The following is a 27,430-nucleotide window of genomic DNA, read 5'->3' on the forward strand; positions in this document are numbered from 1 at the left end:
CATTAGTGTATGCAGTCGTTGTCAGAGCACCATCATTTCATATATTTTAGAAATGTCTAAGAGAAAGCTGCAGCAGAGAAAGGTTTAGGAATCTTAATGCATGAATCACAGAAGGCTAGCATCGGAGAGACGAAGGAAGGAAGGAAGGAAGGAAGGCACATTTTGTTGACTTGGAGACAGTAAGGACTGCAGCACAGCAGGTCAGGCAGCATCCGAACAGCAAGAAAGTCAACGTTTCAGGCTGAAACCCTTCATCAGGGCTTTGGAGGGGGAGGGGAGCCCAGACATAAATAGAGGGAGGGGGGTGGACTGGCAGAAGGGTAGGTGGGATGGTGATAGGCAGATGCAGGTAGAAAGTTATTGTGATCATTCTGTGGGAAGGTGGAGCCCCCCCTCTATTTACTTCTGAACTCCCCTCCCCCTCCAAAGCCCTGAAATGTTGACTTTCGTGTTCCTCAGATGCTGTCTGACCCGTTGTGCTTTTCCAGCTTCACAATCGACAGTGTTTTTGTTTACTGTTTGACTTCGAGTAGGACAGCCCTGTGAATCTTTAGAACAGGATGGCTGCATAGAGCAGTTCTCCTGAGGAGGGAATGATAGATACACAGAATTAGATTACCCGGAGTGAAGAGTTAGTATTAATCCCAGAGAAGAAGTGTAAGGAATTAACACTCTGAAGTGAATATTTAAAGTGGAGGACAGTGAAGCTCAGATGTATGGTAGTTCCAGGAAAAAGCCACTGCAGTTCAGTCTAAGTTACTTGAGGTGTTAAGCACAAGGACACTGGAGTGATTACAAGTGGTGCTTTGTGAACTGTACCAGGGTGTGTTTTGGTGCTATACAAAAACTGTACAGTTTCTTTTTAATTTATAAAAGGAGTGATTTGGGATTAATGGGATTATACTTTTACCTTAAAATTATTGAATTGGTACTATAAATCTTCATTCCTTTTGTTAAAGTCTTACATTTTATTGTTAAAGCAAAATTTGCAACATTGCATGCTTACATTTCAGTAAGAAACCACTTTGTTGAAACAAAATCAAATCAAAATATGACCTATTAAGCCAGATTCCTAACTGGAATCTAACTTGCCTAGCAACATCATCAGCTGGGATCAAAACAATGAGCTTTAATACAGCAGGGTACAGACTCTCAAGATTCTAATTCTTACATCAACCACAGTACAGATGCAGCGTTCAAGTCACAAAGCAAGTTAAAAACAGCAAACTTTTGGGCATTTTCCTGAAACATGAAAATGTCATCTATCATTAAACAAGTTTCACTCAAATCCAGCCACACAGTATATTTTTATGTAAAACAATTTTTATAGCTAAAGGACACAAAGAATGGCACAGCTTGAAATTCATAGTTCAATAATACATATTGTAAGGATTGTGGATAGTCACCTTTCTGCTTCCTGAGGATAACAGGACTGCATGGAGAACCCCCTCCAGCTGCATGCAACAGAACAGAAGAAGAAGAAACAAAACGAGACAAGAAATATAGAGCCATAAAAATAGACTGCAACCTACAATGAAATAGAGTCATAAAAAAAAAGTCTGCAACCAACAATTATCTCAAATGGTAACCCACACAAAACAAATCTAAAACAAACGTCAGAAAAAAACTCACTTTCCTTGCCAATCACCTCTGCATTTAGCATGTAAATAATCCTAACAATTCTCATTTATAGGTGCAGGACACTTCAATATCAGAAGTTAGGGTTTGTTGCAATTTTCCTCCATTGCATTGTTCAATATATTGCAATCTGTCAGCCCAAGAGTCTGCATTCTCAAGACACAGCAACTTGCCCTCACTATGACTTCAACAGAAAAAGAGAGTGACCCAGAAGCAGTGACATGCTGAGTGGTGCTCAGTTGCCTGCAGGCCATCAGGAGAGGAAGAATGAAGCGCAAGTGGAAACAGACATAACTATCTGAGTCATGACTATGCTGAAGGAGAATCACTTTGAAATCCTCCTGGTCATTCACAGTTAGATCAAACCACAAACTGCTTTCAGGCCCAAAGTGTGAGAACAACTACCTTCTTGGCAAAAGATTGGAAGCACTGTACAGAACTAAAGATTATTGGTTACTATTACTAGCCATTGTAAGAGGTACAAAGGGTAACCTGGAGGAATATAGCAGGGAGGAAGTTTTAAGCTTCAAAAGGGGCTGAAAGAAACTGGGTTGATGAATGCAAGCTATGATACCTTCAACTGAAACCTTCAAACATTGAAATGCAAGATATTCCCTTCCCAGCCAAGTTGCAAGCTGATTTTGAATGATATCTGCGTTCTTGCTGCAACTTCCCAACAACTTTGGGGGTGTATTTACACTGGATGGGCTTCAGCTGTTCAAGAATATAGTTCACCACCTCCTCCTCAAGAGCAATTAGAGATGGGCAGCAAATACTGGCCTTGCCAATAATAATCACACCCCACAAAAGAATTTCTCAAAATGTTTCAAACTAGGCATGTAAAAATGGTTCTGGGAATGTGTTTCAATCCCATTAGAGCAGCTGGTGAAACGTGAGTTCAATAAAATCTGAAAATAAAAATTAAAACTTAAATTACACTGAATTAAAAATTTAAAAAGCTGGCAACTGTGTAAACACATCCACAAACCTTCATTCCCTTTACCTCCAACACACAGTAGTAGCATGTATCATCCACAAGATGCACTTCTTGAAATTCACCAAAGGTTGTTTGACAGCATTGTCGAAACCCATGGCCATTTCCATTTAGAACTGCAAGGGCAGCAGATATATGGGAACACTACCCCCTCATCCAGACTGTTCCTTCAGTGCCAAAACCATCAAAACGCCAAAATCTTACAAGTTCCTCCATAACAGCTTGGTAGATTTTCAAGATCAAGATGGCATCTCACCACCACCCTCTCAACAACAGCAGTACATGTTGGCAATGCCCACATTACTTTTAAAATACATTCACACGATGTGGGCATTGCTGGCTAGGCCAACATTTATTGCTCGTTCATAAACTGCCCACAGTCAACCACATCTATGTGGGTGTGGAGTCACATATAGGCCTGGTCGCATGAGATAATTAGCGCACAAGTACATAAGTGAACCAGATGGGTTTTTAACCAACAACTGGCAATGTTTCACGGTCATCATCATCATCATCATCTTTGTATCCCTGGATACTATAGGCAATTGAGCATGGCTAATCGACCTAAGCTGCACATCTTTGGACTATGGGGGGAAAATAAAGCACCCTGATGAAACAAACACAGACACGGGGAGAACATGGCAACTCCATACAGACAATTACCCACGCCTAGAATCAAACGCAGGTCCTTGGCATTGTGAGGCAGCAATGATAACCACTGAGTCACTATGCCGCCCCTATTCAGGGGGGTGTCAGCATTTTGCTCTAACTATTTTAAATTCCTCTCTTCTCATCTTTATTTACAATTATTTCTGAGAGGTTATTTCTTGTTTCCACAGTGAAGACAGATGCAGTGTTTCTGTCCAAGTCATTCACTATTTCCTTATTTTCTATGTTTAATTTCCCAGATTCACTCAGTCTCACTACAGGACTAATGGTCATTTTACTTCCCATTTTTTTAAAATACCCGATTTGTCTACAACTATTGTGGATGCTGTTCAATTAAAATTATTCATGACTATTTACTTTTCACTTCCATCTAGTCTTGTAAAACTAACAGCCCCGCTCAAACTCAATAATGCGTAGGCAGTCAAGTAATCCCAATTATTTATCACTTCCAAAGGGAAAATTCTTTGCGACAATGAACTGCTTCAATTCAGTAAATTGCAAATGCTCTAAGCCCACAAATAATGAATAAGAAAAATCACAGATCTTTTATGGAAACGGCAAACTGCATGCATCAAGCATAACAGGAAGCCCTGGCATGAATTTATGTGCATTACTTCACTGTGGACTTCTGAGCGTGAAAAAAAAAAAGAGTTCAGAGGCTTCATCAGCAGAACTTCCACTGCTTGCATTTCATCCTGCTTCTCAGCATGACTCAAAGTGCTCTCTTCCCACGCTGGCTGTAGGCCATGAGGGCAAGGGTGCAGAATAAAAGCTTAGCGACATTAAAATATTCATCAGCATTCTGTAAAGGGTCTAGCACAGAGATAAATCAATATTGAATTACCAAACCAAAAAAACAAGAGGGAGGGAAAATTTACTAAGTGGGTTCTCAATATTTGGAACGTACAGCCTGGGAGAACGAGGGCAAGTATTTCTACCTCCTTTACCCATAGACATCAGAATTAAGCATTGAAAGAATTCTGCAATATTCTCATACCCCACATTATAGCTTATTCAAATTACAGAAGCACAAGAGGTACACAATTACTGTAAAAGAGCACAGATTTATAGCTGAATATGGATAAGCAACATAATAAATGATCATGTACCTTTATTAGCCTCACTTTTTAAAAATATTAGTGCAGTGCACCATGAGAAAAGATGAAATATTTGATTGTTAGACTGTTTCCTATTTCTCCTGTTCTGATTTTTGCACTAATTTTTCTTTTTCTTCGTTTATTCTGTCAATTGCTCCAATGGTACTGAATCACAGACACCAGTTACCCTCCAGTATCTTGTTCCGAATAACTGTTCCTGCATGAGCTGAGATAGCGGAGTCTGAAGTTCTTTTTGGGGGGGGTGGTGAGGGAAAAAAGGGAAAGGACTTGAGAGCACATTCTCAATAAAGCCAGATTTTGTCTTCATCTAATGTCCATACTTTCCAACCAGGGTCACTCGGCAACTCTGGCCGAGTTTCAACCTCTACCCAACCCAGCTTGCTGAAGCTAACTATCATAAAAACAGTTTATCTGTCTGTATCACAGAATTAAAACAAGTAGATTTGGTACCTACCGGTGATCTCAAATAGCATCAACTCTGCCTTTATACTGACTGGAGGAATAGAAATTCCTCCACAAATTTTCTTAAACTAAAGTTACGATATTAATATTGCTCTGCTCTAAGTACTCGAAGGTTATATTGTAGGCAAATTAAAACTAACAAGTCAATGGAAAAGGCTTGAAATACAGAATTTTTGGGATGATGGGCAAAATTACCTTTCATATTGCATTATTCTGATGGTTATATACAGATTTATAGATATTAAGACGGAATAACTGTGGGTTTCACATTAAAAGACACTTTAGACAAATACATAACCACACAGAGGTATTTTTGAAAGCAATATTGGTTACTGGAGAGACACCAGATTGTCTGGAAGACATCTGGGGATTATAATAACAACAGAATAAATCTCTTCATGCGCTGAAGAGATTAAAGATTACGGGTAATGGAGAATCCCAATAAGCATTGATGCATAGGGAACATCCACAGTGCAGAAGGCTTCAACTGATGTAGACCAAATGGTAACAGCTGACTTCACAACTAAACAAGTTGATGTAGCAATAGCATTTACACAAATAAAGACACAATTAAATTCAGCGCATCTGGCAGCATCTGTGGAGAGCAGAGTTAACGTTTCGAGTCCACTATAACTCTAGTTTAAAATAACGAACTCAGCAGTCAATCATACAAGTACATGGTACACTGCAATTCTTCAGGAACACTATATCATAGGTTCAGGACTATTGAGAGACAGGAAGAGAAGTCTGATCATTTGGCCTTGATCACTGCTAAGCTTTTATGCTATTTGATATCAACCTCCTCAACAGCATGCAACAAGCTGTGTTGGTTTGTTTATCACCGGAAGTTATTGATTAGATGTTGTAATATTTCTTGGTCCTTGAATCTACAACAAGGTTAAAAGATAATTAGGATCCTAAATTCTAACATTAATGCATTTATTGACCTTATTTGGCTCTATTAATCACTATATACTTCCAATCACTTACAAATGACAGTTATGTTTGGTGCATCTATCCATTGTAATTTAAAACATTTCAGTTGCCACTCATTCAAGCAGTGTGTGAACTGGAGAAGGCCATTCAACTCCTCAAAACAGTTTTCCCATTCTATCAGATTGCCTTTAAACTGTATCGGAACTCCATCCACCTGCCTTGGTTATCAGCTATGGCTTGGTTGTATACCATAACGAAAGACAAAATAGTTAAACAAACTTCAATAACTGCTAAATTTATCAGGCTGCAAGTGCACACACACACACACTTTCTCTCTCTCACACACAGACACGCACGGAGCACTATCTACACGACTCACCTATTAGTTCCACGATGCTGCCGCTGCGAACACGGTTTGAGACGTCATCACGAGCAATGCTAACTTTAGTAATGCTGCCAGCAGAAGTCAGGGCCCGGAGCAGTTCGGGAGGAGGGGTACGGAACAATTGCTGCAGCATTTCCAAAGCCGCCGTCACCACATTGTGATCCCTGTGCTGGGTGTAGTGTAATGTCAATTCATAAGCCTATACCAAACAAAACAAAAGAGGCTCATAGTTCTTGATATTTCTGCTGGCAAGTACAACACAAATTTTCCATTCAGTGGAACTTTGACAGAATATATTTTTGAAGTGTTACCAGCAAAGATCGTACTACAGATGCTTAAGTAAGCCAACCACATGAATGATAGGCAAACACTAGCAGGCTGAATCTTCATCAGAAGATTATTTTTACTCATTCACAGGATGGGCAACGCTGGCTGGGCCAGCATTTATCGCTTATCCCTAACTGCCCTTGAGGTGGTGGCGGTGAGCTGCCTTCTAGAATTTCTGCAGTCTATTCGGCGCAGGTACATCCACAATGCCATTAGGGAGGGAGTTTCAAGATACTAACTCAGTAATCCAAAATCAGGATGATGAGTGACATAACAGGAGAACATCACTACCTGCAAGTTCCCACGTATCTGCTGCCCTTGTCCTTCTAGCAGAATATGGTTGTGGGTTTAGAAGGTGCTGTCTAAGGAACCTTTTCATCTTATTATCACCAGCCAGACACAAAAGAAAGTCATAAGTAGAAGAGTGGAGAGTTAAGGCAGAGATATAAACACAAAGAAACATAGAAAATAGGAACAGGAGTAAGCAATTTAGCAGGCAGAGAAAAGCAGACAAGGACAGAAAGGAAGAGACGCACTAGTAATACTAGTGCAAGTGTATACCAGTACAAAAAAATTTACAAGTTATTAGGATGAGATGAAGAGAATTTCTTCTGCACAACAAATTATGACGACCTATACTGTGCTATCTAAAAGGTAAGTGGAAGTCAGTTCATTTGGAACTTTCAAAAGGAAACTAGATTAAATATCTGAAAAATAAAAAAGTTAGATGATTGCATGAGGGAGAAAGAAATAAAATGATATGTTGATAGGATATGTGAAGAAGCAACAACTTATTTTTGTTAACAATGTTATACAAGATGAGAAAATACCAGTGGGGAATGGTGGATCAGCAAGGTTCAAAATGAGAGAAAGCCTGTGCAGGGCATAAACACTGGCATAGACCAGCTGGGAAGAATGGCCCAATTCAGTACTGTAAAATTCTGTATGAACAGGAACCCTTGCAGGGCTACAAGAATCAGCCAGCTATCTACAAGTTAGCATTTACAAATCAAACTACTGCACTCTCTCCTTCCTACTCTGACTGTACACATTTAATCACACAAAAAATACATAAGAAACATATTGTTAATGGCACTGACTGATTAAATCACATGATTTTAAGAGGAGCTACGTTCAACTGAGATAAACAGATGGTCTATACCTGCAGCAGAATTAAATGAGCCATCAAACTTACACTCTTTATCCAATTGGACAATATAAGTACCTCTCAGCACACTTCTATTACGTTTGACCCAAATGCAATACCTGTACGAGCTGGTCCAAGGACGGAGAAATTTCAGCCTCCTTCCGGGTCACACCAAAGCTGCCTCGTAGACTAGTGTCCTTCACTTGCTGCCGCAGTAAGGGCATCAGGTACCGCAAGGTGAGCATAACTCCCAGAATAAGTGGAGTGGGTCGGTCTTCTTCCACAGGGACCATAAAACCTGCAGCAGAAAATATGCAATCATTACATATTTTCTCACAGTCAAGTAAAATCAATTGGCAGAAACCATGTTTAATTACTAAGGCTAAACAAATGTGAAATTGTGACCACTGATGGCACTGTTTTCATGTTTTCATTGTTTTCCAAATTTACAGGTGTTATCAAATCAAATCAAATCCTTTATCCTTTCAAAAATAAAAAAAAGAGATCATTCGGAGTCAACACTCTCTTCAATTTAAAAATCAAGAGAAAATGTCAGGAAAAGGGCTTTTTGGTCCTTTGAACCTGATCTACCTTGCGATAAGGTAATGGTTAATTCTCTTGCTCCACCCCACCTTACCACATTATCCCCATATCATTTGATTTACTTATGTTCAAAAGTCTAATGATCGCTATCTTGAATACACTTAATGTCAAAGAATCTGCACTGTTCCCTGATGTGGAAAATTCCACAAGACAAGCAAACCTGGAAGAGAAGAAATTTTTCATGACTTCCGAAATGGTTGACCGCTTTTCTAAAACAGTGACCCTGAATTCTATTCCGTCAGCATTTTCCCTTAAAAATTTTACGGATTTCAATTAGATCACTGTTCATTCATCGAAACTGCAGTCTTCATCAACTACTCCATCAGATATGGGAGATCAGGGAGCAGTTGATTGCCCCTAGACACAATGTCTGTAGGAAACATGTCCAGCTGCAACTCCTCTCAGACCACATGGATCAGTTGGAGTGGCAGCTGAACACACTGAGGAGCATACAGGAGGCAGAGATTGTGATAGATAGTAACTTCAAGGCAGTAAGTCAGGTAGGTAGGTGACCACCAGGAAAGGTAGGTAAGTAGGTAATGCAAGAATCTCCTGTGGCCATCTTATCAAACAAGCATGCCATTTTGAATAGTTTTGCAGGGGGGTGCAGCTTCTCCAGGGAAAATAGCAGCAGCAGCTGTGTCTTTGGCATGATGACTGGCTCTTCTGTAAGGCAAGGTATGGCAAAATCCAAGTATGCAGTTGTGATAGGGCTCTGTAGTCAGGGGCACAGACAGGTGTTTCTGTGGCTATGAGCAAGACTTCAGGATGGTGTGTTGCCTCCCTGGTGTCACAGCCAAGGACGTCTCAGAGCAGTTGCAGCAAATTGTCAAAGGGATGTGTGAGCAGCTGGAGGTCGTTGTACGCATAGGTAGCAACGACATAGGTAAAAACAGGGATGCAGTCCTGCAGAGTGAGTATAGGGAGTTAAGCAGGAGGTTAAAAAAAAGCAGGACCTCACAAGTAATCATCTCTGGATTACTCCTGGAGCCAAATGCTATTGAGAGTAGGAAGAGGAGGATAGGGCAGCAGAATGATAGCTGCGCAGCTGGTGCAGGGGGCAGGGTTTCAGATTTTTGTATCATTGACATCTCTTCTGGGGCAGAAACGACCTGCACAAAACAGACAGGTTGCATCTAAACTGCAAACGCAACCAATATCCTGGAGGGGAGATTTGCTAGAGCTACACATGGAGGGTTTACACCAGTCTGGCAGAGGGATGGGAGCCTAAACAGTATGAGGCAAAAGAGAAGGCGGAGGCTAGTGCAAAAGTTAAAGACAGCAAGTGAAATAGACTGGCAGGCAAGAGCATGGCAGGAAGCAAGGGAAAGCTGATGAATTAGACTGTTTATTTCAATGCAAGAGGTGTGATAGGTAAGGCAGACGAACACAGGGCATGGATGGGAACATGGGACTGGGATATCATAGTTATTACAGAAACATGGCTAAGGGAGGAACAGGACTAGCAGTTCAATGTTCTGGGGTACAGGTGCTATAGGAAGGATAAAAGAGGTGGCAAGAGAGGAGACAGAGTGGTGTTTTTGATTGGGGAAGATATCGCAGCAGTGTGGAACTGAGAAATAAGAAGAGGGTGATCTTTGATGGGATTGTACAAAGTCTCCCAATATACAGTGGGAAATTGAGGAGCAAATATGTAGCGAGATCTCAGACATCTGTAACAATAACAGGGTTGCAATAGTCGGGAGGTTTTAACTTTCCAAACACTGACTAAGACTGCCACAGTGTTAAGGGCTTGGATGGGGAGGAATTTGTTAAGTGTATTTAGAAAAACTCTCTCAAGCAATATGTAGTTGGCCCTACTACAAAAGAGGGAAAGTGACTGAGTTGCAACTGGGGGAGCAAGTTAGTACCAGTGACCATAATTCTTCTCACGAACAAAAACAGAAGTTGCTGGAAAAGCTCAGCAGGTCTGGCAGCATCTAAGAAAAATCAGAACTAACGTTTCAAGTCCAGTTACTCTTCCCCACAACTGATGGTAGCTAGGAAAATATTGGTTTATATGCAGAGGATCGGGTGAGGGTTAAGGGGGTGTAAGGAGTAAATGATAGGTGGACATAGAGCCCAAAGAGACAGAAAAACAGTTCGACAAAGGAGTTAATAACAATCCAGCTACAAGGACGAATTGCAGTAAATAGAGACTGTTAGTGGGTAACAACAGGTAGTGTGTATTGGCAGGCTATGAGATAACAAGGCCTGGTGTGTCGGGTAGGGGGCTGGGACATGAGTGTTCAGGCCCTAAAATTATCGAACTCGATATTGAGTCAAAGGGCTGTAGGGTCCCTAAACAGAAAATGAGGTGCCGTTTTCCAGCTTGCGCTGAGCTTCGCTGGAACAATGCAGCAAGCCTAAGACGGATGTTGGTCAGGAAGTAGGGTGGTGTGTTAAAGTGGCAGGCAACTGGAAGCTTAGGGTCTATTTTTGCAGACAGAACGTAGATGTTCTGTGAAGTGGTCACCCATGCTTCGGTTCCTCAGTGTAGAGGAGACCATATTTTGAGCAGCGAATGTAGTAGACTAGATTGTGGGAAGTGCAGGTGAAGTGCTGAAAATGGTAAAGAGGTGAAGGTAGAGTGGGCTGTGGTGTCCCGGAGGGAATGGTCCCTGCAAAAGGCAGACGAGGGAGGGGAGTGGAATGAGTGTCTGGTGGTGGCATCTCACTGGATGCGGCTCAAATGGTGGCTATGATTTTCTGGATGTGGATGCTGGTGGGCTGGTAGGTAAGTACAAGGAAAACTCTCACTGTTGCAGGAGGGAAGACAGCAGGGTGAGGGCGGAAGTGCGGGAGATGGGTTGGACCTGGTTGAGGGCCCTGTTGATAACAGCGCTGGGGAATCTTCGGTCGAGGAAGAAGGTGGGCATTTCGGAGGCTCCCTTGTCAAACTTGGCCTCATTGGAACATATGCAATGGAGACGGAGGAACTGAGAGAATGGAACAGAGTTTTTACAGGAAGCAGGGTGTGAGGATGTATAGTCCAGGTAGCTGTGGATTGAAAAAGTGGATATTAGTGGCCAGTCTATCCCCAGAAATGGAAACAGATGTCGAGGATGGGAAGGGTGGCTTCAGAGATAGACCAGTAAAAATGAGGGCAGGTGGAAACTGGAAGCAAAATCGATGAACTTTTCCAGTTCCGGACAAAAGAGGGAAGCAACACCGATGATATAGTCAGTATATCGGAGAAGAGTTGTAGGTGGGGGCCGAGATCGGATTGGAACAAGGAATGTTCCACATATCCCACGAAGAGACAGGCATAACTGGGGCCCATGCGAGTACCCATGGCCACTCCTCTGGCCTGAAGAAAATGAGGAGTTAAAAGAGAAGTTCTTAAGGGTGAGGATGAGCTTGGCCAAGCGGAGGAGGGTGGTGATGGGTAGAGACAGTTTAGACCTTTGCTCCAGGAAGAAGCAGATAGCCTCAAGACCGTCGTGGTGGGGGAATGGATGTGTAAAGGGACTGCACAACTATGGTAAAGAGGCGGCGGCTGGAGCCTGCAAACTGAAAATTGTGAAACTGGCATAAAGCGTCAGAGGAATCATGAATGTTCATCGGCAGGAACTGGATCGGGGAGAAAAGACTGAGTCCAGGTAGGAAGAGAGGAGTTCTGTGGGGCAGGGGCAGGAGCAGGCTGAAACAATGGGTCTGCCCAGGCAGTCCTGCTTGTGGATTTTTGAAAGGAGGTAGAAGTGAACTGGTGGGGCCAGGGGACCATCAGCTTGGAGGCAGGGTGGGGGGAGGAATCATATGAAATGCAGTTGCTGACTTGCTTGCTGAGCTGGTAAGTTTGTTTGCAGACGTTTCGTCACCATACTAGGTAACATCAATGTACCTCCAGAAAAGCGTTGGTGTTCTGTCCTGCTTTGCTATTTATGCATTTCAGATTGCTGGAATGGGTGGCATCACTTCCAAATTTGTTTCTTAGTGGTTGGTATACGGGTTCCAGCTCTACATGTTTGTTAATGGAGTTCCGGTTCGAGTGCCAGGCCTCAGGAATTCTCTTGCGTGTCTTTGGTTGGCTTGACCTAGGATAGCTACGTTGTCCCAATCATACATGGGCAAAGAGGGACACCAATTCGACTATAGAGCTGGACCCCATATATCAACCATTAAGAAACAAATCCGGAAGAGACGCCACCTACCCCAGCAAACCTAGACACATAAATAGCAAGCGGGACAGAACACCGATGCTTCACCAGAGGCGCATTGATGATGTTACCTAGTATGGTGACGAAACGTCTGCAAACAAACTTACCAACTCAATAAACCAGTCAACAACCGCATTTTGAAAAGAGTCCACGTTACAGAATTGGACATACTGGAGTTCCTGAAAAGACAAAGGTGGATAAATCCCCAGGACCTGATCAGGTGTTTCTCAGGTCACTGTGGGAAGCTAGGGAAGAAATTGCAGAGTCCCTAGTGGACATATTTGTATTATTGACAGCCACTGGTGAGGTGCAAGAAGACCGGAGAGTGGTTAATGTTTTGCCATTATTTAAGAAAGGCTGCAAGGAAAAGCCAGGGAACTACAGACCGGTAAGCCTAATATCAGTGGTGGGTAAGTTGCTGGAGGGGATTCCGAGAGACATTTGGAAAGGCAAGGAATAATTAGGGATATTCAGAGTGGTCTTGTACATGGGAAATTGAGGCTCTCAAATTTGATTGAGTTTTTTTGCAGAGGTGACAAAAAGATAAATGAGGGCAGAGTGTTGACATTATCTACACGGACTTCAGCAAGGTCTTTGACAAGGTTTCTCATGATAGACTGGTTAGTATAGTTAGATCACATGGGATCCCGGAAGAGCTAGCCAGTTGAATACAAAATTGGCTTGACAGTAGGAGACAGAGGGTGATGGTAGAGGGTTGCTGTTCAGGCTGGGGGAGGTCCGTGACCAGTGGTGTGTCGCTGTTGTTCATCATTTATATAAACAACTTGGATGAGAATATAGGAGATATAGAATCCCTACAATGTGGAAACAGGCCATTTGGCCCAACAAGTTATCACCGATCTCCAAAGAGCATCCCACCCAGATTCAACCCCCTCCCCTATCCCTATTTCCCATGGCCAATCAACCTAACCTGCACATCTTTGGACTGTGGGAGGAAACCAGAGCACCTGGAGGAAACCCACGCAGACATGGGGAGAATGTCCAAGTGCCACACAGTCACCCGAGGGTAGAATTTAACCTAGATCCCTGGTTGTGAGGCAAGCCACCGTGCTGCATGGTTAGTGGGTTTGCAGATTACACCAAAATCGGTGGTATAACTGAGATAAATGAGAGATCATCATCATCATCATAGATCACAGAATCCCTAAAGTGTGGAAACAGGCCCTTTGGCCCAACAAGTCCAGACTGAACCTTAGAGCATCCCACCCAATCTACACATCTTGCTATTTATGCACAATTTAGCACGGCCAATCCACCTAGCCTGCACATCTTTGAACAGTGGGAGGAAACCGGAGCACCCGGAGGAAACCCACGCAGACACGGGGAGAATGTGCAAACTCCACACAGACTGGAATCGAACCCGGGGCCCTGGTGCTGTGAGGCAGCAGTGCTAACCACTGAGCCACGGTGCCATTTTCTTAAGACAAATCAGGGCAGTTATTGGTAGGGCCCTGGGGACAGCTGTCAAACAGAGATCTAGGGGTGCAGGTACACAGTTCCTTGAAAGTGGCATCACCGGTACCGTGACAAAGAGGGTGGTGAGGAGGGCATTTAGCACACTTGCCTTCATCGGTCACAGCACAGGAGTGAAGACATCATGTTACAGCTGTGCAAGACATTGGTGAGACCACTTTCGGAGTGCATAATTCTGGTCAGCCTGCTATAGGCAGGATGTTATTAAATGGGAAAAGGTGGGGGGAGAAAAGATTTACAAAGATGTTACTGAGACTGGAGGGTTTGAATTATAAGGAGAGGCTGGATAGGCTGAGGCTTCTTTCCCTGGAGCATTGGGGACTGAGGGGTGACCTTATAGAGGTTGATAAAATCATAAGGGGCATAGATAAGGAGAAGAGCCAAGGTCTTTGCCCCAGGCTAAGGGAATTCAAAACTAGTCGGCATAGGTTTAAAGGTGAGATGGGAAAGATTTAAATGGAACTTGAGGGGCAACTTTTCACGCAGAGGACGGTGCATATACAGAACGAGCTGCCAGAGGAAGTGGTAAAGGAGAGTACAATTACAATATTTAAAAGGCATCTGGACAGGTATACGGATAGGAAAGGTTTAGAGAGATATGGGCCAAACACAGGTAAATAGAAATAGTTAAGTTTAGGAAACCTGGTTGGCATGGGCAAGTTGGGCTGAAGGGCCTGCTTCCATGTTGTAGGACTGTCTGTTTTTGTTACACTCCCAGTACAGGGAACTGGAACATGCTTAAGCAAGGAGACAAAAACGGGACACTGCTGCCCAAGGTATTCTCATCGATGTTCTATATAATTCAGACAAGACACATTTACTTGTATACTCAAATCCCTTTGAACAAAAGCTAAGATACCTGCTGCTTTGCCACTTGTTTGCTGAACTGGCATGTTAACTTATGGGACTGCCAGGTTCCTCTGAAAGTAAATATTTCATAATCTCACAATTCAAAATATTCTTAGTTTTCACTTTTACTATCAAAATGGATAACTTTACATTGTGTTCCATGTAATTCCCCACGAACCTAACCTGTCTATATTCTTCTGCAGTCTCCTGACTAATTACTTCACAAAGTTAGGTAGAAAAGTAAACAAATTTGAATAGATTACATCTGTTCCCCTCATCTAAATCATTATCTACAATAAAAAAAAGCCATGACCTTAGTAACTTGAAAATCTCATTAATTTTGATTCCATCGATCTTTTGATTTCTGCTATTCATCCACAATCGACAAAATTACCCCAATCACGAGTGCCAAGCTTCCGAAATAAAGTCAGAATAAGCAATTAGTTGGCTTAAATATTGCACAAATTTGGGTTAAACGATAAGTTTCCTGGATTTTATGCCAATGTGAACCCACATTATTCTGATTTTATGCAAAATAAAATTTTATGCAATATAACATTCCTATATTCTCATCTTTAATGGACATTGTGGTTACAATGAAGCAGGGCTACTTTAGTCCACCTGTACCTGTGCAATATCAGCGATGTTTTTTTTTTTTTTTTAAAAAAAAAAAGAGTTGTTCATGGGATATGACCATTACAAGCTATTGCACCTATTCCTCCCACCTATCCCCTCCTCCCACCTCAAGCCCCACCCCCATCTCCTACCTACTAACCTCATCCCGCCCCCTTGGCCTGTCCGTCCTCCGTGGACTGGCCTATCCCCTCCCTAACTCCCCACCTACACTCACCTTTACTGGCTCCATCCCTGCCTCTTTGACCTGTCTGTCTCCTCTCCACCTATCTTCTCCTCTATCCATCTTCTATCCGCCTCCCCCTCTCTCCCTATTTATTTCAGAACCTCCTTCCACTCCCCCATTTCTGAAGGAGGGTCTAGGCCCGAAATGCAAGCTTTCCTGCTCCTCTGATGCTGTTTGGCCTGCTGGGTTCATCCAGCTCGACACCTGGTTATCTCTATTGCACATCCCTAACTGTTCTGGAGAAGGTGATGATACATTCAGTGTTGTTCGTGAGGGAGTTGCAGAATTTAGACAGTTACGGTGAAACAATAGCAATATAGTTCCAAGTCAAATGGTGTGGAATTTGGAGGGACATTTTCAGGTGGTGCTGTTCCTATATACCTAGTGTCCTCATTCTTTTAGGTGGTAGAGCTCATGGGTTTGGAATGTGGTTTTGGAGGACCCTGGTGAGTTCATCTTTAAGGTGATACACACTGCTGCCATACTGTCACTGCACGCCACTGAAGGGGGAAGCGAGCTTTTGTGAATTAGATTAGATTAGATTTAGATTTATTGTTATATGTTTATAAAAAACACTTTTCACTGTATTTTTAAAATGCTAAAGACAAAAAGTATTGCCATGCTCCAGCACCATCTTGAAATACTGAATATAATGCAAGATTTTATTGCAACCGAGTTCTCATATCTCCTCCTCCCCCTTCAACGCTTCTCCAGATGCCACGGCCCATCATCAGCCGCTGGGGTGCTGGCTCAAGGCTCCTCCACTCCCAACTCTAAAGCTACTGCGGCCTCAGTATGAGAGCCAGAGCTGCAGCCAGCCATGGTTCTGGGGCAGCGCAGAGCCCAGCCCCAACCAACTGCCCTGCAGAGAAAACGGCCACAAAAAGACAAAGCCACCATGGCACCAAACCACAAAGATGTGCGAGGGGGTGTGGATGCAGCCAGCTCCAGCATTGTACCCACGAGCAGCCGAGCTGTGGGATCAGAAGCCGAACACTACCGTCATCACCGCTGCCACCCTGATATTATGTGGTGCCAATCAAGTGATTTTGTCCTGGATGGTGTCAAACTTCTGGAGTGTTGCGAGAACTGCACACATCCTGACTTGGGCCTTATACTAGCGGACAAGCTTCAGAAAAATCAGGTGAGTTACTTGCTGCAGTATTCCTAGCCTCTGGCATGTTCTCATAACCACTATATCTACATGGCTCATCCAGTTGTGTTTTCCATCAACAGTAATCCCAGGAAATGGCAGTAGGGGACTCAATTATGGTAAAACTTTTGAATGTCAAAATGCAATGGTTAGTTTGTATCTTGTAGGAGATAATCATTGCTTGGCACTTGAGTAGCATGAATGTTATTTGCTACTTGCTAATCACAAGCCTGGATATGGTCCAGATCCTGTTGCATTTGGACAATGGACTGCTTTAGTAGAGTCTTGAAAGGGGCTGACTATTATGCAAGCAAACATCCCAATCTGTGACCTTATCATGAAAGGAATATCATTGTTGAAGCAGTTGATGGTGATTGTGTTGTATTTGAGGCCCATTTCTTCAGCTTTAAACAAAAAGCCCAAGTATTTGTACACAATTCTGAATATTTTTGATATACTTCTTCATTGTTAAAAATGTATTTTTTTCCTGACGTGGCTGTACAGACACAGGAAAGTTGAAACATCAAATACAAACAAAACTTGTTCAAAAATACTTTTGCCAAATGGACAAACTACATAGCATGAGTTGTTAGGCTTTTAGCATGCAGTAACTTAAGTTTTTTGTTCTTTGAAACTCCTTAATTTTGAATTACATCTAACCCATTCAATGCACTGTGGCTCTAGACCCACTGCCCAGCCTCTTGCTCCCATTAAGAGGCATATCGCACTTACTTGGCCCATCTGAACAGTGAAATAGGCTCAAGGGGCCGAAATGCTCCGAAAGATTGAAAGTACCCTTTCTTCAGTTTGTACAGATTGCTTTTTCACGAAAATGCACGGTTTACCAAACCATTCAACGATCTTAAACCACACTGAATTAAATCCTCTTGACAAGTTGACAACTGCATTATCAGAAAAATATACAGTAATCACATTCCTTTAGAATATAGCATCTCATCTATAGACACTCCCATAGGGGTACATGGAGACTTCACAGGTTGCAATAGCTAACAACTGTTAGCCCACTGAAGTAAAATAGAAAAGAGAAGTCTCAATTTTGGTCCAAAACCACAGTTGAAGAACATACATTAACTGTTGTCAACAGCTCAAGCACATCACTATTAAGAGAACTGATCTACACTACACTATTTAGGGTATCCTCTCAAGAAAGAGGTGACTGCATCCCACAGAATTTTATTTCGCACACAACCATCCCCATTTTATTGCTCACTCCCTCTTTTCCTCCAGGTGGCTGACTTTTGAAAGATGCCAAGATAGTATTCATAGAAATAGCAAAGTCACAGCCAGAAAAGCATGCTGCTGGAGTCAGATTATTCACACAGGGTTCTCCGATTGCAGGCTATGCATGGCAGTGCTGAAAGCTGTGTTTAACAGGTCATACAGACAACACAAAATAGGAACAGAAGCCAGGTCATTTGAACACTCATGCTTGCTCTGCATTTATAAGATCGCAGCCAGTTTGTTTAGATTTCAACTTGGACATTCCCATCTACCCTTGATAACCTTTAAATCTCTTATCTAAGAAGAATCAATCTACCTCTGCCTTAAAAATATTCAATGGCGCAACTTCTAATGCTTTTGAAGAGGAGGATGTCCTTCAAAACACTGGATTTTACGAAGTGTCAATCTGTCTGACTTCAGCTGGTATAATGAGCTGAGTGCTTGGGGAATTCACTGGCAACAGTGAAACATTAAACAGCCATGACCAGCTTTTCACCTAATCAGTGGGATCTTTCTCCACTCAAAAGAATCTGCCACATTTGCTTAAGTGGCAGTAGGCATTCCTTTCCATCACTATAAGAGGTACTTGACTTTCCACTGTTATAATTTGTTTTGCTAAACATTATTCCTCATTCATTACTGAGAATTGCCCATAGTGTACAATTTTTAAAAAAATTCTGTTGCCTTGCATGCACTTTTTTTTTTCCTTTGACCTACCTCCCAAACTAGCCTTCCCTGAACTGCTTCTGCTCTCAGAAGAAATCCCTCAGATAAAGACTGGATTATTTTGTACTCAACGTGACCTTCAGGGTGAAGATAAAGAAGCAAAAGCAAATTATGCTCTGTTTTTTTTTAAGACTCAGGTGAACAGTATCATTTCAGACACTAGCGAAGGCACCAGGAGGAAAAGGAGCAGCAATACTTTGGGAACACAGGCACCCCCAATTCACACAGTTACCTATCCTTGGGACATAGTAACTTTGCTTCATGGACCAAAGCCTGGAATAGCACAATGGAAGCACATTCACAATGTGGACAGCAGTACTTAAGTAGCAGGGTCATTACCACCATCTTCTTGGTGAGAAAAACAATGTCAGTCTGGCTAGTGATGACAGCACTCTGACAGAGTGGGGGGAGGAGGACATAAAACTAATGAATATATAGATTTTTAATAGCAATGGTTAACCATATTAGTTTTACCTAAAAGCACATTCAACAACCAAGTGTAGAAGTACTGGGTTTTTCTCGAATGTTGACAGATGCTCACTGCAGAGCTGGCTGCAGTCCTACGAATGGTTGGTGAACTTGATTTAAGGTTCCCAATAAAGGTCTTCAGTAGCATCTGAAATTTTGAAAATACATAGGAGATGGTTAAAACCTCTTCATAGTTAAACAATTGTCCTGAATAAAATTTTGTAGGAACATTTAATAAACAAGCAACACCATATAGTACAATACCTAACATTTTGTCAGTCAACATTTCAGTACCACACTGATATTGCTACAAATGTTCATACATCCTTGCAGAATCATATTGTAATATTTAACTAGTGGAATAGTTACCTTAGTAAAATATCCTTCTGGGTTTATTTTTCAAGACACTGTTCCAATCACAAGATAATGTGCAATTATAATCACATTTCCCCCCCTTTATTCTTCCATTGGATGTGGATCATTGGCAAGACCAGAATTTGTTGCCCAACTCTAAATGCTCCCGAAACGGAGTGGCTTGCTAGGCCATTTCAGAGGGCGGTTAAGCATCGACAACATTCCTGTGGGTCTGAAGTTGTATTTGGTCAAACCAGCCTAGGATCACAGATTTCCTTCCGTAAAAAGGCATCAGTGAACCTAATAGGTTTTTAGAATCATAGAATTTCTATGGTGGCTATTCAGCCAATCGAGTCTTCATCAACCCTCCAAACAGCATCCCAACCAGACTGACACATCACCCCGCCTTCCCCCCCGACCCACCTAATCCCTATAATCCCAACACAGGTTTTTTTTGGTTTTTAACCACGGTTAACGCACCTAACCTGCACATCATTTGACACTATGGGGCAATTTTTAGCATGGCAAATCCATCTTTGGACACGAGAGGAAACTCGAGCACTTAGAAGAAACTCATGCAGTCATGAGAAAAATGTGTAAACTCCACACAGATAGTTGCCCAAAGGTGGAATCAAAGCCAGGTCCCTGACATCGAGATACGAAGCAAGGTAGAACGCTGGGGCAATGAACAATGCATGCATGAATTTCAGAGCCTGGCACCCAAGAAGCTGAACTCTTGGCCACCAGTCGTGGAGCAAGTACAAAAAAGACCTGAAGTGACTGTCTGCCTTGGTTTGTTGACTTCAATATTGGAGGAGATTGCAGAAATAAGAATGGCTGCGATTACTTGGAGGGTTGTAAAACAGAAGGTGGGAATTTTAATATTGATTCATTAAGTCATAAGACAATGGGGGCAATGGGTGAGTGGGACATAATGTAGTTAATACAGTATTCACAAAGTTAAACATCCCAAACAGTTTCACAAGAGCTTTCAGACAAAATGTGACACAGTTAAATAAAGAAATATTACAACAGTATTCAGAAGCTATTCCAAGAGTAGACTTTAGGGAACACAGCGATGATACAGAGCTACATGGAAGTGAGTTAGGATATGGAAGTGGAATTGGAATTGGAATTGTGGCAAAGTTTCAGTTTACAGTGAGTGCAACTTGGGAGGTAAGCCAGGATGGCAACAGACTAGTCAAGTCTACTGCTAACGAATGCACAAGTAAGCGTTTCAGCAACAGCGGTGGAGATAGGCAATGTAACAGAGATAGACATAAACCACAAAAAGTAAATCAAGGCTGGTATCAAAGACCACTCCTACACACAATACTTCAACACCTGCAATAGTTTCAGGGAGTAGAATAAAAAATGCTGTAAAGAACAGTGAACATGTATTTTAGGTAAAGAGGGGTGGAGGAGTTCTGTTAGCACAATGTAATGAGATGGGTTAAGTTGAAAGATAGCTTGATCTTGTGAGAAACAGAATCTCAAGACCGTAGCATCTTAAATTTCACTGAAATAGTGGTTAAGCCGGTGGCCCAGATATCCCAACGGCCAGAGCGTCATCAAAGCAGTGTCGACTGGACTTGCGCACTTTGACTATGCAGCACAATGACACAGCTGACTCTATGGGAATTACTCAGGAAAATTAATTTTCCAATGAGTAATTCCCGTGTCTCATGATCTCTGAAAGAATCCATTAAAGGTCAGAATTTGGACGTTTCCAAGTCACTTCAGCTTAATAGTCACCTAGCGAATATACTTGACTAAGGTAACAATTATATGGGCACACTGGCTCATCACCGACCATGACTACCCACTCAAACAAATACATTTTCCACAATCCTGCCCAGTCCCCCAACAAGACTGTTCCCTCCACATATCTGCACCGTCCCCAGCCCCTATCTCCCAGGAGATAATGCCACTGACCGGAATCACAAAACACAACTTGCTGACTGCAGCAAAACGGGCATGGTTTCTGTGAAGATTTTCTTTGTTGGGTCAAAAGTTAACAGTGGAGGCACAGTGACCAGAAAATATTTGTATTTTAAACAATATTAAAGTTTTGAATGTTAAGAATTCTTTCCTCTGATTTGTTATCTGATTAATGCAGTGCCTGCAATTTGTACACTTGTGATAATAGCAAGAACTGCAGATGCTGGAGTCAGAGTCAATACAGTGTGGGCCTGGAGGAACACAGCACGTCAGGCAGCATTAGAGGGGTAGAAGAGTCGACAATTCAGGCCTAGACCCTTCATCAGGACTGAAGAAGGGTCTAAGCCCGAAACATCAACTCTCCTACCCCTCTGGTGCTATCTGACCTGCTGTGTTACTCCAGCTCCACATTTATGATATTTGGAGGAAAACAGAAGTCTAATTTTTGTGAACAGACCCCAAAACGATGTGTTTTTATTCCATACTGGATCTCTTAAAATCTGTCCTACTCACAAGACAGCCATCAAAAATGAGAGAAAATATATGACATCAGCCACTAGATTTAGCTCATGATGCACCAATGCATTCCCTAGATATCAGTTATAACATACAAGCTGTTCTGGCATGTTTACTCTTGTTAAAAACCAGAGTTGTAATCAAAGATCTAGCTTCATAGTGCAAATAGAACAAAGACTAATTTAAAAATATAGAAGGAGAGTTAGTTTATTATCAAATTCATTTTCTGGCAAGCTAGTGGAAATTCTGATAGCTCAAGGAACAGTGATCAGTAATCACAACTGACTTCTGAATTGACAACCAGAGGAAAAAAAACTAAATTTCCATCTAACAAATACCATATAATTCCCAATTAAATCTTTGCAATGTGGAGAAAAACAAATGATTGCAACACAGAATTAGCACGCTGATCGAATACCTGCACCAGCTCCTAACCTTCTACCTCGCCAACACATTGTAACTTTCAAACTCTCCACAAAGCTTGCACTTCCAGCTATCACTTCATCTTTCCCCTTCAGTCAGCGCAAGACATCTGATTCAGTTACTAGACCCCTCACCTAACCCCCGGAAGCTGAAAGCCCGATACAACAGCAACTTGCATCCTAATGTGGGCCTATGTTGGCAAGTTACGGAATTTCATATCAACACCATGCCTAGAAAATCTACTAATAGAATGGAGTAAAGAAATGCTTCTTGATGTTACTGCTAAACAGCCTGTTTTTCAGAATATGCCCCTTTGTTATGAAATTCCTCCACTAGAGAAAACATTTTATCCATCTTACCAAATCAAACCTCTAGCACTTTGAACACCTCTATTAGATCACCCCTTTTAATCATACCAATAAAAACCAGGTTTACACACAGTCATAAAACACAGGTCCCATGTACTGAAAACAACAAATGCTGGAGATCACAACGGGTCAGATAGCATCCATGGAGAGAGAGAAATGCTAGCTTGCTGTCTGGCCACTAATCTCCAGCATTTATTGTTTTCAGAACAGATCCCAGCATCTGCAGTAATTTGTTCCTACAGGTCTCATGTATCCATGCCAATCCTGTCCTCATAATTTAACCTTAACTTAATCTTTAATCCAGATATTTCTGCAAACATGAGACATACAAGACATTAGTGAAGAGAAACAAAGAACCATATGCAGTTCTGGCCTCCTTACTTAGGGAAGGATAGTCAAAGGTTTACTAGACAAAACCCTGGGATGAGGTAATTGACTTATGAGAGAAGAGTAGAAGGGATACCATGAATGAAATATAGTGTTGAAAATTCTTTGGGACTTTAAAGGGTGCTTACTGAGAAAAATGTTTCTCCACCTGGGCAGTCTACAAATTGGGGCTACAGTTTCGGTATAAAAGGTTATTATTTAGGATTATTTAGGGCTGGCACTAGGAGAAATTTAAGAGGTTTTGAATTTTTATAATTCTCTACGCTCCCTGGTAATCTAGAGGTTAAGATTTGGCGCTCTCACCGCCATGGCCTGGTTAGGGAATGAAAGTTCTTCTATGTCTACCCCAGGGAACTATGGATGTCCAGTCTTCGAGCATATTAAAAAAGACAGAGGTCCACAAATTCTTCACTACTAAAGAAATAGTGATATTGTAATTGGAGGAATCGCGAGAGTTCAGCAAAGTTCTTGGTGATTGGTTCAGAAGGGTCAAAGAGCAAACGGTCTATTCCAACTCAATTTATTTACATTTTCCTCAAAGCTAACATATAATTCCTGACAGCAGTGCTCCCGACAAGATACGACTAGTACAATTGAAGCATCTGTCCCTTTTGAAATCTAGCCTCTCAAGATACAGACCAACATTCTATTTGAATTTTTCATTACCCTTTGCACCTCTTCCCTAATCATCCTTGAATTTACAAGGTTCAGGGCGCATGAGACTGACATTTTCAACATATTAAGGGGAAGCAGATGGACAGTACAAAAAAACTAATTTCTATTGGTCAGACAATCTAAGACTGGAAGGCGTAGCCTGAAAATTAGAGTGTGATCTTTCAGGTTGAAGTCATAAAACACCTCTACACTGGAGGAGAGCAATTATCCAGAAAACAAGTTCAAATGACACTACAGTAGTTTAAGAATTTTAATTCTGAAAAACAAGTACAAGTGATCTCAATAAAAGTAACTATGAAGCTGTCAGATTGTTGTAAAAACCCAAGGAAACAAATCTCGCCACTCTTACCTAGTCTGGCCTGTGTGGGACTCCAATCTTACGCCAACGTGGTTGAGTCTGTTAACTATCCTCCGTTTTATTAAACTTGATACACAGCAGTTGAAGGCAGAGGTTCGAGACAACCTTCTCAATCGCACCATTTTAGTCTTTGACTGCATAGGCTGCTGTAAAGCAGGAAGGTGGGGCACTGCTTTTGGGAGGCTAGGGAGAGTCCTCTATGTCCCACCATGTCCAAGATCACACCCCTCTATCCCACAGACCTGCTTCCCTTACATGACTTGTCACATCTTTTGTCTCCCAGCCAGGCCTGCCCAAATTCCCCACACCTGCCTCAAGTTCAAGGGACATCTCTTTTCCTTGGGAGTGCTTATAATCCCAGAGACCACCATTTTCTCTGGTGCAGTTACACTACAGAGTTGCCAGCCAGCAGTTTTCTAGGGCAGGACTGCCTCCCAGATGGAGACATAAGTTCCACTCTGACCCCATTTAGGCCATCCCTAGGACAGTATTTCTACAAGGCTGCCAGACTGTTGGTCAGCAAGGTGCCAATTAACCTTTCAGACTGTGAATCAAGATAATTTATCTCCTGATAAAACTCTGCCTCAGAGAATGGGTAAAAGAGCCACCTGCCACCATAAATATTGCTCCAAAGTGGATTCAAGCACTATATCTTATAACATAACAGAATACCTCAAGATTACAATCTAGCTTTGAGATTCAGCTGACACTAGCTAGTCAAGCTTCAAGGACAAGCTAATATAGCATAATATCTCCAGAACTGCATTCTTTCATGGTTACACAAAGAGCTTGGCAATGGTCAGGCAACATTTGGGAATCCTGAACTGAATTCTGAGAATCAGGCCAAGAAAAATACAAACAATGGAGAAGGACCAGATAGGGCTGGCCTCAAAAGAGAGAGGAGTAAGTCAAGATCAAGGCTAAAACTTTTGTTTTATGAAAACAGGATTTTGCAAGGTAATGTTGTAAAATATCTTTTTAAAATTACATTAAACAGAATATTATAAAAGATGGATGGTATCATACAACACCCCTGCCTAGAAACATAATCTGCTTGTAATGGGGTGAGAAAACCAAACTGAAACCTAGAGAAAATCAAATGGAAGTTTCCACAGCTCGACACAAAGGGAGACAACGACATTTTTGAGACAGACATTGCAAAACAGTTGTTGCCGTAAGGAGCAAAGAAAGATTATTTTCTTGTTAGCTACCAAGAAGAATGCTGATTCTCCTTTCAAAGAGAGATTGGTGGAACAGCCAGGCTTTTGCATAGCATGGAGAAGGAAACTGCAGGGGCTGGGCACAATTGAAATGTGGAGCTTGTTCAAGGAACAGCTACTGCGTGTCCTTGAGAAGTATGTACCTGTCAGGCAGGGAGGAAGTGGTCGAGCGAGGGAACCGTGGTTTACTAAAGAAGTTGAATTTCTTGTCAAGAGGAAGAAGGAGGCTTATGTAGAGACGAGGCGTGAAGGCTCAGTGAGGGCGCTTGAGAGTTACAAGTTAGCCAGGAAGGATCTAAAGAGAGAGCTAAGAAGAGCCAGGAGGGGACATGAGAAGTCTTTAGCAGGTAGGATCAAGGAAAACCCTAAAGCTTTCTATAGGTATGTCAGGAATAAAAGAATGACTAGAGTAAGATTGGGGCCGGTCAAGGACAGTAGTGGGAAGTTGTGCGTGGAGTCCGAAGAGATAGGAGAGGTGCTAAATGAATATTTTTCGTCAGTATTCACGCAGGAAAAAGACAATGTAGTCGAGGAGAATACTGAGATACAGTCTATTAGACTAGACGGGATTGCGGTTCATAAGGAGGAGGTGTTAGCAATTCTGGAAGGTGTGAAAATAGATAAGTCCCCTGGGCCGGATGGGATTTATCCTAGGATTCTCTGGGAAGCTAGAGAGGAGATTGCAGAGCCTTTGGCTTTGATCTTTATGTCGTCATTGTCTTCAGGAATAGTGCCAGAAGACTGGAGACTAGCAAATGTTGTCCCCTTGTTCAAGAAGGGGAGTAGAGACAACCCTGGTAATTATAGACCAGTGAGCCTTACTTCGGTTGTGGGTAAAGTGTTGGAAAGGATTATAAGAGATTGGATTTATAATCATCTAGAAAGGAATAATTTGATTAGGGATAGTCAACACGGTTTTGTGAAGGGTAGGTCGTGCCTCACAAACCTTATTGAGTTCTTCGAGAAGGTGACCAAACAGGTAGAGGAGGGTAAAGCGGTTGATGTGGTGTATTTGGATTTCAGTAAAGCATTTGATAAGGTTCCCCATGGTAGGCTATTGCAGAAAATACGGAGGCATGGGATTGAGGATGATTTAGCGGTTTGGATCAGAAATTGGCTAGCTGTAAGAAGACAGAGGGTGGTGGTTGAAGGGAAATGTTCATCCTGGAGTTCAGTTACTAGTGGTGTACCTCAAGGATCTGTTTTGGGGACACTGCTGTTTGTCATTTTTATAAATGACCTGGATGAGGGCGTAGAAGGATGGGTTAGTAAATTTGCGGATGACACCAAAGTCGGTGGAGTTGTGGATAGTGCAGAAGGATGTTGTAGGTTACAGAGGGACATAGATAAGCTGCAGAGCTGGGCTGAGAGGTGGCAAATGGAGTTTAATGCCGAAAAGTGTGAGGTGATTCACTTTGGAAGGAGTAACAGGAATACAGAGTACTGGGCTAATGGTAAGATTCTTGGTAGTGTGGATGAACAGAAAGATCTCGGTGTCCATGTGCATAGATCACTGAAAGTTGCCACCCAGGTTGATAGCGTTGTTAAAAAGGCATACAGTATGTTAGGTTTTATTGGTAGAGGGATTGAGTTTCGGAGCCATGAGGTCATGTTGCAGCTGTACAAAACTCTGGTGCGGCCGCACTTGGAGTATTGCGTACAGTTCTGGTCACCGCATTATAGGAAGGATGTGGAAGCATTGGAAAGGGTGCTGAGGAGATTTACCAGGATGTTGCCTGATATGGAGGGAAGGTCTTATGAGGAAAGGCTGAGGGTTTTGAGGCTGTTTTCGTTAGAGAGAAGAAGGTTAAGAGGTGACTTGATAGAGACATACAAGATCATCAGAGGATTAGATAGGGTGGACAGTGGGAGCCTTTTTCCTCGGATGGTGATGGCTAGCACGAGGGGACGTAGCTTTAAATTGAGGGGTGATAGATATAGGACAGATGTCAGAGGTA

The 27,430-nt window shown here is 42.2% G+C and overlaps 1 protein-coding gene across 1 annotated transcript in view; it reads right to left on the reverse strand.

Moving 5' to 3' along the window:
* Positions 1–27,430, reverse strand: part of LOC125482103 (huntingtin-like) — a 90,345-nt gene that overhangs the window by 31,107 nt on the left and 31,808 nt on the right. Inside the window, exons 7-9 of the mRNA XM_048594104.1 lie at positions 19,237–19,378; positions 7,796–7,974; positions 6,197–6,401 (exon numbers count right to left, since the gene is read on the reverse strand). Coding sequence (XP_048450061.1) covers positions 6,197–6,401; positions 7,796–7,974; positions 19,237–19,378 — 526 coding nt within the window. The remainder of the gene's footprint in view (positions 1–6,196; positions 6,402–7,795; positions 7,975–19,236; positions 19,379–27,430) is intronic.

The sequence above is a fragment of the Rhincodon typus genome, chromosome 3 (assembly GCF_021869965.1).
Source record: "Rhincodon typus isolate 14 chromosome 3, sRhiTyp1.1, whole genome shotgun sequence".
Classification (NCBI taxonomy): domain Eukaryota; kingdom Metazoa; phylum Chordata; class Chondrichthyes; order Orectolobiformes; family Rhincodontidae; genus Rhincodon; species Rhincodon typus.